The following is a 13,422-nucleotide window of genomic DNA, read 5'->3' as shown; positions in this document are numbered from 1 at the left end:
GAGTTGCTCCAGTCTCTCAGGAGAGTCCAGACCTGGCCTCATGCCCAGCAGCATGCCCCTCCCCCCACTAACACAACCTGACAACAAAAAAGCGAAAACTCCCACCTTGGGGTGGGGATCAACTCTGGTAGGGGGAGAGTAGCTGAGAAACCCTGGGAACTATGGGGTCCCTCCGCCAAATGCCCCGTTTCAGCTTAGACTCCTCTGCTGCCTTTGCTTCCGTCACTTCCCTCAGATCTGGAACTGAAGGCAGGAGAGGAGGGGTGTTGTGTTCTGGGGAGAGCCCTCTATTCCAGGTGACCCAGAAGCTCCCTCCCCTCCTCCCATATGGAAACAAAAACTTAAAAAGGAAAAAAAAAAAATCCTTACCAAAAAAAAAAAAAAAAGGAGGGAAAGAAAGAGAAAATAACGCTTTGTTTTCTATTAAAATCAACAAAATGCAATATATACAGATATCACACAGACCTGGGCCCTGGGAGAGGAGGGTCAGGCCCAGCCAAGCGCAGGGAAGGAGGGAGGAAGGAAGGGTCAGTTCAGAGCTGGGGAGGGGGCTTCTGCGCCCGTCCCCAGTCATACTCAATCCTGCCTATGACTACCAGAAGCGGGGTGCAATCAAGCCCACCCCAGCCCCATCCCACCAGCAGCAGGACAACACCGAGCAGAGGTCTGGAATAGGGCGGAAAGAGGAGAAGGAGGAGGAGGAGGAGGAGGGTCGGGGACAAGGGTGGGAGCACACACCACAGACCTCATCCCACTTTCTGGGGGTTTGAGGCCCTCACCCCCTGCTCGTAGGTGACCCTCTGGCTGATGAGGTATTGGGCGGCTTGCGTGGCCGCGGGGCTGCCCGTGATGGTGACCCGCCGGTTCCGCGTGCCTGGCAGGAACTCGCCCTTCTTGGAGATCTGGATGCGGGCGCCCGTCAGCTCCTGGTACTCCACCAACGTCTTGCCCCCTTTGCCCAGGATGGCTCCCACCAGGTTCTCAGGCACCGCAATCTCCACCAGCTCCTTGGCACTCTCAGCTGCCAGCTTCTCCGCCGTCAGGAAGCCCCCGGCCGCCCCGGCCGCCGCCGCCGCGGCCACCAGCGGGCCGCCCCCTCCGCCCGCCCCGCCGCCCGCGCCGGCCCCCAGGTAGCCGTTGGCAGCGGCGGCCAAGGCGAAGGACCCCAGGGCTCCGGGGGGCGGGGGCGGCGGCGGGGCGGCCCCTCCGGCGGGCCCGGCCCCGGCCTCCCCCGCGTAGGACGCCAGGAGGTTGGCGGCGGCGGCGGCCGCGGGGTTGGCCCCGGCGGCCACGGCGGCCAGGACGCCGGAGGCGGCGGCCGAGTTGAGGCCCAGGCCGAGGGAGTTGGTGTTGTAGCCGTAACTGGCCAGCGTGTTGAGCGCCGTGCTGATGGCCAGCAGGTCGGTGCCTGAGAAGGCGGGCAGCGCGGCCGGAAAGGCTCCCACGCCCGCCAAGCCCGCGGGGCCCAGCAGGCCGGAGGCGGCGGCGGCGGAGGCGGCGGCCGCGGCGGGCAGCACGTCGGCGGGGCTGGCGTAGGGCGAGCCGGTGGGGTTGGAGTTGGCCACGGGGCCGGCCACGTTGGCGTAGCTGATGTTGAGGCAGCTGCTGCTCTGGGGGTCTTCTTGTACCTTCTGCACGATGGCGCCCACCGCCTTGTGCACCTGCTCGGGCTCCCCGCTGACGGTCACCACGCGCTCCTGCAGGTTGATGCCCTCCGGCTTCTGCGACAGCTGCACCCAGGCCCCCGACTGTTCCATCACAGCTTTCACCGTCGCGCCCCCCCTTGCCGATGATCAGGCCGGCCGTGCTGTTGGGGACGATGAGTTTGGCCTGCGTGGGGAGCGAGAGGGAGGTCTTTAGGGTGGGGGTGGGAGACACGACGCTAACATGAGCACAGGGTTTGGGGCCTGAAGTTATTTCTCGCCCCTGCTCTCAACTGTCCAGAATCGGTCCCAGCAGAGCCCCTGGGAATGCACCAGGATGGGCCTAGCGCTTATGTTCTTAAAATACTGCCATATTTGTTGGAGGATGAGTGGTCAGTATTCCAAGTTCCGTCGGTATCCTCCCGGCCATCTTGTCCCACGCCTCCGGAATCCCTGATACCTCCCTCAATCCAGCACCCAAAGGCTGCTCCCAGAGAGCACGGAGCTGAAATCCAGCCCCTTGGATCCCTGCTCCATTTTGCTGCCCACCCCATGATACGGTCCTCCCGCTAAACCTCTGTGTTGTCTTATCTGTAAAATGGAGATGACATAAATCCTTAGGTCTGAGAAGGCAGGGTGGGTAGAGGAGAAGACCTTTCAAGGATGAGAAAATTGGTCACTTCAACATGGTGGCCTCCCTTCTCATGTTTTAAGCTTTGCTGGCTGAGCTGCAGCAAATTTACCCATCTTAATTATAATGGGGATATTTCAAAAACAAACATCTCCTTTCCTGTCTCCAACAGCATTTCTATATATCAATCCCTCCTTCTGAGTCCTTCCTATGTCCCCTCAGACATAGCGCTCTATACCCTGAAGCTCTCAATCTGCCTCTCTTCTCCATCCCCAAACCAGACTTGGGGGCACTGGGAACTTTACGGAAATGGTTTCGGTTTCACAATGAGCAAGGGGCAGCTGCTGGCATTCAGAGTCAGTTCTTCATAACAAAGAACCATCCCATGACCTGTACGACTTTTGAATGTCCCACTGGATATTCATGTTGCTAGAAAACCTATTTCTAGAGGCCCCACCCTGATCAAGATGGTCATGTGAGATGATTCAGGGCTCCTTTCCTCCACAGAAGCTTTGAACAACCAGCAAGAACTGGCAGAAACATCTTTCTCAAAGCTCCGGAAAACAGTTAAGGGACTGCAGTAACAGGGTGAGAGCCAAATCCGGAAAAAGGCGACTTAAAAGCAGTAGGATCTTGTGGTGCCCAGGCTGGCCCCTCCCCATCCCTCACCAGCTTGGCAGGGAGCAGGCCCCACTCCCAGTGTGGATCTCTGTTCCTGGTTTTGGAAGGAGCACAGTAACCCTGTGCACAAACCGGGAGCATGTATGTCTGGCCCAATCTGTCTGGTGGTGGCCTGAGGAACTTGCAGTTCCAGAACTTGCCCTACTTAGAAGGCAGTTTGCAGAGCTCTCCGACAGGACTTTGTGGGAAAGTAGATAAGTTGTGTTGCCTGGGGCATGGAATTGCTGGCTGTAGGACATAGAGTGCAGTGCCCAGGACCACAAGGAAACTGTTTACTAGGGAAGAGGGGGCATTTGTACCTGCGTAAACAGAATTCCTTGGGCCACACGTGCATGCCCAAGACAACAGAAAAGATCAGGGAGGCCTCTATACTTTGGCCTTGAGCTATTCCATAAGCTTATTATATGGATTACTTTCAAACTCATTCTATGAGGCTAGCATTATCCTGATATCAAAGCCAGATAAAGACAGCACAAGAAAAGAAAATTACACATCAATATCCCTTATGAATACAGATGCAAAAGTCCTCAACAAAATACTGGCAAACCGAATCCAATGGTATATTAAAAGGATTACACACCATGACCAAGTGAGAGTGATTCCATGAATGAAAGGATGGTTAAACATAAGAAAATCAAGGTAATGTATCACATTAATATAGTGGAGGGAAAAAATCTCACATGATCATCTCAATTGATGCAGAAAAAGCATTTGACCAAATTCAACATCCTTTCATAATGAAAACACTCAGAAAACTAGGAATAGAAGGAAATTTTCTCAACATGATAAAGAACCTTTATGAAAAACACATAGTAAACATCATACTCAGTATGCTCTCCCCCCTAAGATCAGGAAGAAGACAAGGATACACACTGTCACCACTGTTATTTAACATTGTACTGGAAGTTCTAACCAGAGCAATCAAGCAGGAGAAAGAAATAAAAGGCATCCAAATTGGAAAGGAAGAACTCAAATTACCATATATGCACATGATATGATCCTATAAATGGAAAAATCCCAAATATCCATAAAAAAGCTTTTAGAACTAAAAAACAAATTCAGCAAAGTTGCAGGATACAAGATAAACACACAGAAGTCAGTTGGGTTTCTATATATCATAATGAACAATAAGAAAAGGAAATAATGTAAACAATTCCATTTACAATAGCATCTAAAAGAATAAAATACCTAGGAATAAGTTTAACCAAGGAAGTAAAAGTCTTGTACAGTGAAAACTACAAAACACTGCTGAAAGAAACTAAAGATGACAAATAAATGGGAAGCATTCCATGTTCATGGATTGGATGATTTAATATTATTAAATGTCAATACTACCTAAAGGGATTTACAGATTCAATGCAATTCCTGTCAAAATTCCAGGAGCCTTTTTTGCAAAAAAGAAGCTGATCCTTGAATTCATGTGAAATTGCAAGTGTTCCCAAATAGTGTAAAAATCTAGAAAATGAAGAACAAAGTTGAAGGACTCACACTTACTTCCTGATTTAAAAACTTACTACAAAGTTATAGTAATTAAAACAGTGTGGTACTGGCATAAGGATAGACATATAGACCAATGGAATAGAATTGAGAGTTTAGAGATAAATCCACACATCTATAGCCTGTTGATTTTTGACAAATCCACTCAACCGGGAAAGACCAGTCGTTTCAATAAATGGTGCTGGGACACCTGGAAATCCACATGCAAAACAATGTGGATCCCTACTTCTCACTATGTACAAAATTAATTCAAAGTGGATCAACAACCTAAATATAGGAGTTCATACTACAAAACTCTTACAAGAAAACATAGAGAAATATCTTCAGGACCTTGTATAAGGCAATGGATTTTAGCCTTTACACCAAAAGCACAAACCAACAAGAGAAAAAGAAATAGATAAAAAGGACTTCATCAAAATGGAAAATTTCTGTGCATCAAAGGACATTATCAGGAAGGTAAAAAGACAACCTAGAGGATGGGAGAAAATATTTGGAAACCATATACTTGATAAGGATTAAATTCTAGAACAACATGTAAATAGCTGCTGCAACTCAACAACAAAAAGACCAACAACCCAATTAAAAAGTAGGCCAATAATTTAAATAGAAGTTTCTCCAAAGAAGATATTCAAATGGCCAATAAGTATATGAAAACATACTTAGCCATAAAAGAAATGCAAATTCAAACTACGATGAGATACCACTTCGCACCACTAGGATGGCTGTTATTTTAAAAACTGAAAATAACAAGTGTTGACAAGGATGTAAAGAAGTAGGAACTCTCATATATTATTGGTGGGAACGTAACATGGTGCAGCTGGTGTGGAAAACAGTTTGGTGGTTCCACAGAAAGTCAAACATAGAATTACCATATGGCCTGGCAATTCTACTCCTATGTATGTACCCAAAAGAATTGAAAGCAGGGTCTCAGACAGATATTTGTATACTAGGGTTCACAGCAGCATTATTCACAATAACCAAAAGGTAGAAGCAACCCAAGTGTCCATCAACAGATAAATGGATAAACAAAATGCGGTCAACCCACACAATGGAATATCATTCAGCCTTAAAAAGAAGTAAAGTGCTGGTACATATTACAATATGGATGGGTGAAATAAGCCAGAAACAAAAGGACAAATATTGTATGATTTCTCTTCTGTGAAATACTCAGAATAAGCAAATTCAGAGAACAAAAGCAGAATAGTTGTTACCAAAGGTGGAGGGAAGGGGAAATGGGGAGTTATTGCTAAATGAGTATGAGTTTTGATTTGGGGTGACGAAAATAGTCTCAAAAATAGTGGTGAAAGTTATAAAGTATTGTCGATGGACTTAATGTCAAAGAATTGTCCACTTAAAATGACTAAAATGATTTTTATGTTATGTATAAATGAATTAATTATTTAAAAGAAACAACAGATAAATTCATTTATGGATAATCCCTGGAGGAGAGCAATCATACAAGTCAATCTCCAAAGACTGGGAAAAGTGTTTTCCTTTTTCCCTTCTTCATTTTTTTTCCTTAGCTCCTGGCATTCAAGGAAAGCTCTGTCATAATACTAGTTGGATATAAGCTTAAAAATAAGCTTAAAGAATATATACCTCAAAGTCTGAATTCCAGTGATAACACATTAAAATATCAAAATGTTCAAGTTTCGACAAATGGTTACAAAACATACAAATAAACAGGAAGTGATGACCCAGGCAAAGAGGAAGATTAAAACATTAGAAACCATAAACAAGGATGACCAGACTTGGAACATACCAGACAAAGACTTTCAAAAAATGGTCCTAAATATGCTCAAGAGCTAAAGGAAAACATGTACAAAGAACTAAGGGAAACCAGGAAAACAGCAGATGAACACAAAGAAAATACCAATAGAGACAGAAATTATGAAAGGAAATTAAACAGTGCTGAAGACCACGGTAACAGAAATTAAAATTCCCTAGAGGGATTCTTCAGCAGACTGGAGCTGACAGAAGAATCAGTGAACTTGAAGATAAGAATTGAAATCATCCAGTCTGGGTAGCAGAAAGAGGAAAGAATGAGAACAGTGAACAGAGCCTGAGGGATGTGTGAGACACCATCAGTCATACTGAAATATGCATTGTGGGAGTCCCAGAAGGAGAAGAGAGAAAAGGGCAGAGAGAATATTCAAAGAAATAATGGCTGAAAACTTCCCAAATTTAATGAAAGACCTGAATATGTATATCCAGGATATTCAACGAATGCAACAGTATAAACCCAAATAGATCCACACAGTGGCATATTATAATCAAATTGTCCAATGCCAAAGATAGAGAATTCTGAAAGCTGCAAGACGAGCAACGTGTACAAGGGAGCCTCAATAAGATCAACTGTTGATTTTCATCAGGAGACCACGAAGGCAAGAAGGCAGTGGGTGATGACATATTTACAGTGCTGAAAGCAAAAAAAAAAAGAAAAAAAAATTGGCAACCAAGAATTCTATTATTTGGCAATACTTCCATTCAAAAATAAGGGCGAGATTAAGACATATGCAGATTGAAAAAAAAAAAGCTGAGGGAGTTCATCACCACTAGGCTGGCCCTATAAGAGATGCTAAAGAGAGTTCTGCAAGTTGAAAGGAAGGGACACTAGGCAATAGATTGAAGCCACATGAAGAAATAAAGATCTCCAGTGAGGGTAATGACCTGAGTAAATATAAATACCAGTACTATTGTATTTTTGGTGTGTAACTCCATTTTTTACTTACTACAGTTTCTAAAAAGCGATACAGATTGTAATGATAAATCAGTTTTGGATTCATAATGTATAAACATGTAATTTGTGACAATAACTACATAAAGGTGGGATGACAGAGGGTCTAGGGACATTGCGTGTACTACTGAAGTTAAGTTGCTAACAAAGCAAAAAGAAACTGTTACTGATTTAAGATGTTAAATTAAGTGCCATGGTAACTATGAAGAAAATATCAGAGAGCATGCAAACTCATAGAGACAGAATAGAGAACAGGTTGCCAGGGGTGGGAGCAGCAGGGGGATGGGGAATTAATGTATAATGGGTGTAGGGTTTCTGTTTGGGGAGATGGAAAAGTTTTAGTAATGAAAGGTGGTGAGGTTATCTCAATATTTTAAATGTGATTAATCCTACTGAGTGGTATGCTTGGGAGTGGTAGAGATGGGAAAGTTTATATTGTATATATGTTCCCACAATTGAAGGGCAGGAGGAGGGAGGGAGGGAGGGAGGGAAGGAGGGAGGGAGAGAGAGAGAGAGAAAGAGAGAGAGAGAAACTAAAGAGACAATTACAATTAAATGCAGTAAGTGAGAAATGATCCTGGATGGGATGCTACGGGGAGGAGAAAAGGCTCAAAGGGACATTATTTGGCCATATGAAACAATGAAATATAGACCGTAAGCTTTATAGCAATGTTAAATTTCTTGAACTTGATTAACTGCACTTAAGGAGATTACATAAGTGAATATCCTTGTTCTTATGAAATGCACATGGCAGTATTAAGTGTTCAGAAAATGGATTGATGGATAGATGGACACATGGCCAAACAGACAGATACATAGAAAGATGATAGATAGATAGATAGATAGATAGATAGATAGATAGATAGATAGATAGATAGAATGAATGTTACGGCAAAGGTGGCAAAATTAAAATTGGTGGATCTGGGTGTCTAGGGGGGTAGGGGTATGTTGGAATTCTCTGTATGGGATTTGCATTATTTTTGTAACTGTTCTATAAGCTTGAACATAGTTCAAAATAAAAAGTTTTTTTTTTTAAACAAAAACCTGTTTGTAAATTTCTGAGCCCAGAACCGAGTTCCACAATGCATGTTAATATAACAAGGTTTTGTATATTTTTTTGTTTTACCTTGTTTTTGCACAGGTCTAGGATCTACTGAAACTTCCAGACATGCAGCTACTGGTAAATCAAGGGAAGACTGCACTTTGTTTTGTTCTGAACCTTACTAAGAGATGTTCAGCATTTTAGAAAACCATGACATCAGTAGTAATGCCTCTGGTGTCATTTAAGCCTCCAATACTCCATCCTGGATCACTCTGCATGTGTAGTCTGGTTAGTCTGTGTTTAAGTGTGAGCAGCCGACCATTTCATTATTTCTCCTGGTGAGGTCCCAGCAGGGCATTTGCATATTGAAATTCATCTTATTTGATGACAAGTCACTTGCCTTTTATTTCTCCTTTATTTTAAAAAATCTTACAGGATACATAAAATGTGGAATAACCATAAAATGGGATATTATTTGGCCATGAGAATGAATGAAGCACTAATGCAAGTTACAACAATGATGAACCTAGAAAACATGATGCTAAGTGAAGGACACATGTCCTATATTCCACTTATATGAAGTGGCCAGAATAGGCAAATCCAGAGAGGCAGAAAGTAGATTCACAGTTGCCTAGGGCTGGGTGTGTGTGTGTGGGGATTGGGGATGTGGTTATGGCTAAGGGGTGTGGGGTTTCTTTTAGGGGTAATGAAAATGTCCTAAGACTGGTTGTGGTGTTAGAATCACAACTCTGTGAATATAAAAAAGCCACTGAATTGTACACTTTAAATGAGTGAATTGTATGGTATGTGAATTATATCTCTGTTAAAAGATAAAAATAAAGTTGCTAAAAATCTTATGGTATAGATAGGCTATAAATGTATGAATATTATTTCAGAGAGTAACATGGGCAGGACAGGGTATTTGTTGGAAGAAGGAGGCATTGGGTCTGACGATTGGGACCCACTGCTCTCCATGGACTGTTCCCAGTTGCTCTTTGATGTCAGCTTTTTCCCCTTCCCCCTGGTTCACTCCACTGCAACCACATGGGACTCCCTGCTCTTCCGCCAACTTGCCAAACTTGATTCTGAAACAGGATGTGCTGTTTCCTCCTCTGGAACACTCTTTCCCAGAAAAGGAGGCTTGCATCCTCCCTTCTTTCAGGTCTTTGCATAAATGCCTTCTCCCAGGCCAGACCTTTCCTGATCACCCCATCACGACAGCCTGTTCACCATTTGCTTATCTTACGTTCCCCACCCAGACACCTCCAGGCTCATATCCAACTGCTAACCTCACATCTCCACTATGGTGTCAAATGGACACTTCAAACTTAAAGTTCAATCGTGAACCCCTCTTCTTCCTCCTCGAATGTACTTCTACCATGGTCTCCTCGTGTCAGTAAATGAAAAATGCGTCCTTCTAGTATGCAGGCCAAGAATTAAGACACCTCTCTTTTCTGCACACTCAACATCCAAGCCATTAGCAATTCTGCTGGCTCTACCTTTAAAAAATCCTAGACTGTTCCAGATAAAAGGAGACTTACGAGGCATAACAGCCAAACGCAACTCATGACCATGATTGACTCTTGGATAGAAAAAAAAACTCCACTGATATAAAAGATATTTTGGGGCAATTTGACTATGAACTTTTTATTCAATGATATTAAGAGATTAGTGTTAATTTTCTTTGGTATAATAACAGTAATCTGATAATGCAGGAGACTGTCCTTGTTCTTAGGAGATATATGCTGAAGTATTTAGGGGTGAAGTGTCAGGAGGTTCACACTTATTTTCAAATGGATCAGCAAACATACACCCACATACACAATGTGTTTGTGTGTGTAAAGTGATAAAAGAAATGTTAGCAATTGGTGAATCTAAGTGCAGTGAATAGAGAGACCATTGGACTATTCTTTAAGCATTTTCAGAATAAAAAGTTAGGAGGAAATATACAAATGCCCAAACACTCCTTTTCCCTCTTTTTAAAATTTATTTTACCTTCATAGCACTTTTCACTCACTGACATCCTACATATTTTACTCATTTTCTCTTTTCCGGGAAATAATTTGATATTCACAAAGTGGTTTTTTTTTTTTTTTTTTTTTTTTTTTTTTTTTTTTTGTCTGTTTTGTTTACTACTGAGTCCTCAGTGCCTAGAAGAGTGTTTGGCACACATTAGGTGCTCAGCAAAGGTTGACCGATTGGATAAGTGGATGAAAGAAAGAATAGTGACATGCCCAAAGGACCAAGTAGGAAAAGGACTGAGTGAAAACAGCCAGACATAAGTCGCCTGGAGGTGTTGGTGGTCTGTGTGTGTGTGTCTGTGTGTGTCTGTGTGAGGATGCTGTGCATTTGGGCAGCCAAACTCAGCTAAGTGCTGCCTGATCTGATTTTTCTAGATTAACTGCAAATTCTGATTTGTAAAATGCAAGGCTGTCTAGTTTTTAAATGTTGGCAACCTTTTCCAAAATTTGTAAGAACCACTGTGCAGTGTAAACAATCCAATGTGCTAGCCAGGCCATCGGTTTGCAATCTGTGCATATGAATCCCAGAAAAGCTGCTTTGGGATCTGGAGTCACCCGATCAGGTTCAATTTCTGGTTCTACCACTGGCTGATGCTTGGCAAGGGACTTAACCTCTTTGGACTCAATTTTCTCATGATTACAACAGGGATATTCATACCTCTGCCATGGGATTATCACAAGGCCTAACTGAGATCATGCATGTAATGTTGAGCGTGAAATCCATGCATGACTGCAATTAGTCAGAACTGACCATGGTTGCCCTTTGGGTGAGTCACGGCCCCCATCCCTGCCAGGTGTTGTACACCTGGATGTCTTCCCTTAGTTATGTCTCTTCCTGGCCTCTGTGGGCATGTCATTATTCATTCATTCATTCATTCAATCAGCATTTGCTGAGCACCTATTCTGTGCCAAGCTAGGATACCATGTGAGTGTGCAATTAATTTGTGTCCACTATCTACTCAATAGATAGTCATTGTCATGATTACCAATATGGGCAGACCTGGATTTAAATCCCACATCTGTAGTACAACCACTCTGAAATAGTCTGGCAGTTCCTCAGAAAGTTAAACACAGAGTTACCGTATCACCTAGAAATTCCACTCCTTTGTCTAGACCCAAGATAAACGAAAGCATACATCCATGCAAAAACTTGTACACAAATGTTCACAGCAGCATTATTCATAATAGTCAAAAAGCAGACACCAAACAAATGTCCATCAACTGAAAAATGGATCACCACAATGTTATATCCATGCAATGGAATATTTTTTTGGCCATAAAAATAAACTTCTGATACATGTCATAAATGGATGAACCTCGAAAACATAATGCTAAATGAAAGAAACCAGACATAAATAGCCACATGCTGAATGATTCCATTTATATGAACAGGCAAATACACAGAGATGGAAAGCAGATTAGTGGTTGCCTAGGGGTTGGGGAACTAGGGGGAAGTTCACTGCTTTGAGTTATGGGATTTATTTGGGGGTGTTGAAAGGATCTGGAATTAGATAGTGGTGATCGATGAACAACTTTGTGAACATGCTAAAAACCTCTGAATTGTACACTTTAAAACGGTGAACTTTATAGTATGTGAATTATACCTCAGTAAAGCTGTTATTGGAAAAAAAAATAACCAGAAAAAAAGAACAGCCTGATAAGTCAAGGAGCTAGAACAGTATATACAAAATCCAGAGCTAAGAGCAAAAAGATATTTAGTGTGTGATGGAGGATTTCAGAGCAGGGGGCCAAGGATAGATTATCCAAGGAAAGGTTTGGAGACAACTGGCTAATCCTGTGGGGAAAAAATAGATATAAAAAAAAGTCCCACCTCTACCTCTTTCTAGCTGTGTGGGCTAAGGCAATCACTTCACTTCTCTGAGCCTCTTTTCTCACAGCTTTAAAATAGATATATCATTCCTGATCCATATGTTTTTTCAAGTATTCACCGAGATTCCGGAGGCCTGCCTCCTGGTAATCACCCTGTCAATGTTGGCTGTGATGACGGAACCATTGCTAGCTGTGGGGTCATTGCTGTTATTTTTTCAACAGAGCAAGTTTCAAATCTTAGTTTGCTATTTAGTAACTGTGTGACCTCAGGCAAATGACTTCACCTCTCTTTGTCTCAGTTTCCTCATCTCCAACATTGGCATAACCACACATACCACGTACGGTTATCGGAAAGATTCAATGGGTAATGTGCTGGCACATGAGAAGCTCTCAAAAAATGGCAGCTGCCTTTGTGAGAGACCCAGAATTGGAGAAGCATGGCATGTTAGAGAGAACTGCAGGCACAGACTCGTGGAAGCCTGGGGTCCCAAGATGTTAGAACAGTAGAATCTTAGAACAATGTATGCTTTGAATCTTGGAATCACAGAGCCACAGCTCACAGGCATTTTAGAACAAGAAAGACCCAAGAGACCGTTCTCAGTGATGTGCAAGCCTGTGGAGATTTTCAAGTAATAATAACCACCACAAAGCAGCAACAACAGCCAACACAGTGCTTACCATTTGTCAGGAAGTTTTTCAAAGACTTTCATATAGTAACTTATTTAATCTTTGTAACAACCCTCCCAGGTAGGTATATTATTATCACATTTATAGATTGGGAAACTAAGACACACAGAGGTTACGTAACTTTCTCAAAGTCACACAGATGGTGAGTAGTAGAGCCAGGATCTGATCTCAGGCCAGAATCCATGCTCAGATTCCCAGGCCTCATCCCCAGAAATTCTGATTCAGTGGCTCTGGGATGGGACCCAAGAGTATGCATTTTCAGCTACCGAGATGACTCAGATGTCATCTGAGCCAGGGATGAAAATCACTGGTCTAGCCCACTGGCCACAGGCAGCCCACAACCATATTTTCTTTGGCCTACATTGTGTTTTAAAAATTGAGCCAACCTTTTAAAATCAGTTGATTTAAATATTTCTGACTTTTGAAAAATCTGGAAGATATGGTGAAACTATGTCCATGTTCCCAAAGCGAAAGTACTGAACTGGAGCTAGGTAGCAACTGGCCTCTTTAGGGATGGCATTTCCTAGCCAGAGGGCCACAGCTCTTAACTCTTTATGCTACTTTTCTGGATCCTGTAGGCATTTCAATTTATAATCCTTCATTCAGCCCAGCTGCCACACTGTACAGAAAAGGAAACTGAGGCCTAGAGTAGG

At 43.1% G+C, this 13,422-nt stretch overlaps 1 protein-coding gene across 1 annotated transcript in view; it reads right to left on the bottom strand.

The window, feature by feature from the left end:
* Positions 1–407: 407 nt before the first annotated feature.
* NOVA2 (NOVA alternative splicing regulator 2) overlaps positions 408–13,422 on the bottom strand; it is a 28,372-nt gene continuing 15,357 nt past the window's right edge. Inside the window, 2 exon segments of the mRNA XM_037820060.1 lie at positions 408–1,781; positions 1,783–1,830. Coding sequence (XP_037675988.1) covers positions 747–1,781; positions 1,783–1,830 — 1,083 coding nt within the window. The 3' untranslated portion in view covers positions 408–746.

Source organism: Choloepus didactylus, chromosome 27 (genome assembly GCF_015220235.1).
Source record: "Choloepus didactylus isolate mChoDid1 chromosome 27, mChoDid1.pri, whole genome shotgun sequence".
NCBI classification, from domain to species: Eukaryota; Metazoa; Chordata; class Mammalia; order Pilosa; family Megalonychidae; genus Choloepus; species Choloepus didactylus.
Note: the sequence above shows the minus strand (reverse complement) of the source record. Positions and strands in the feature narration are given on the sequence as shown.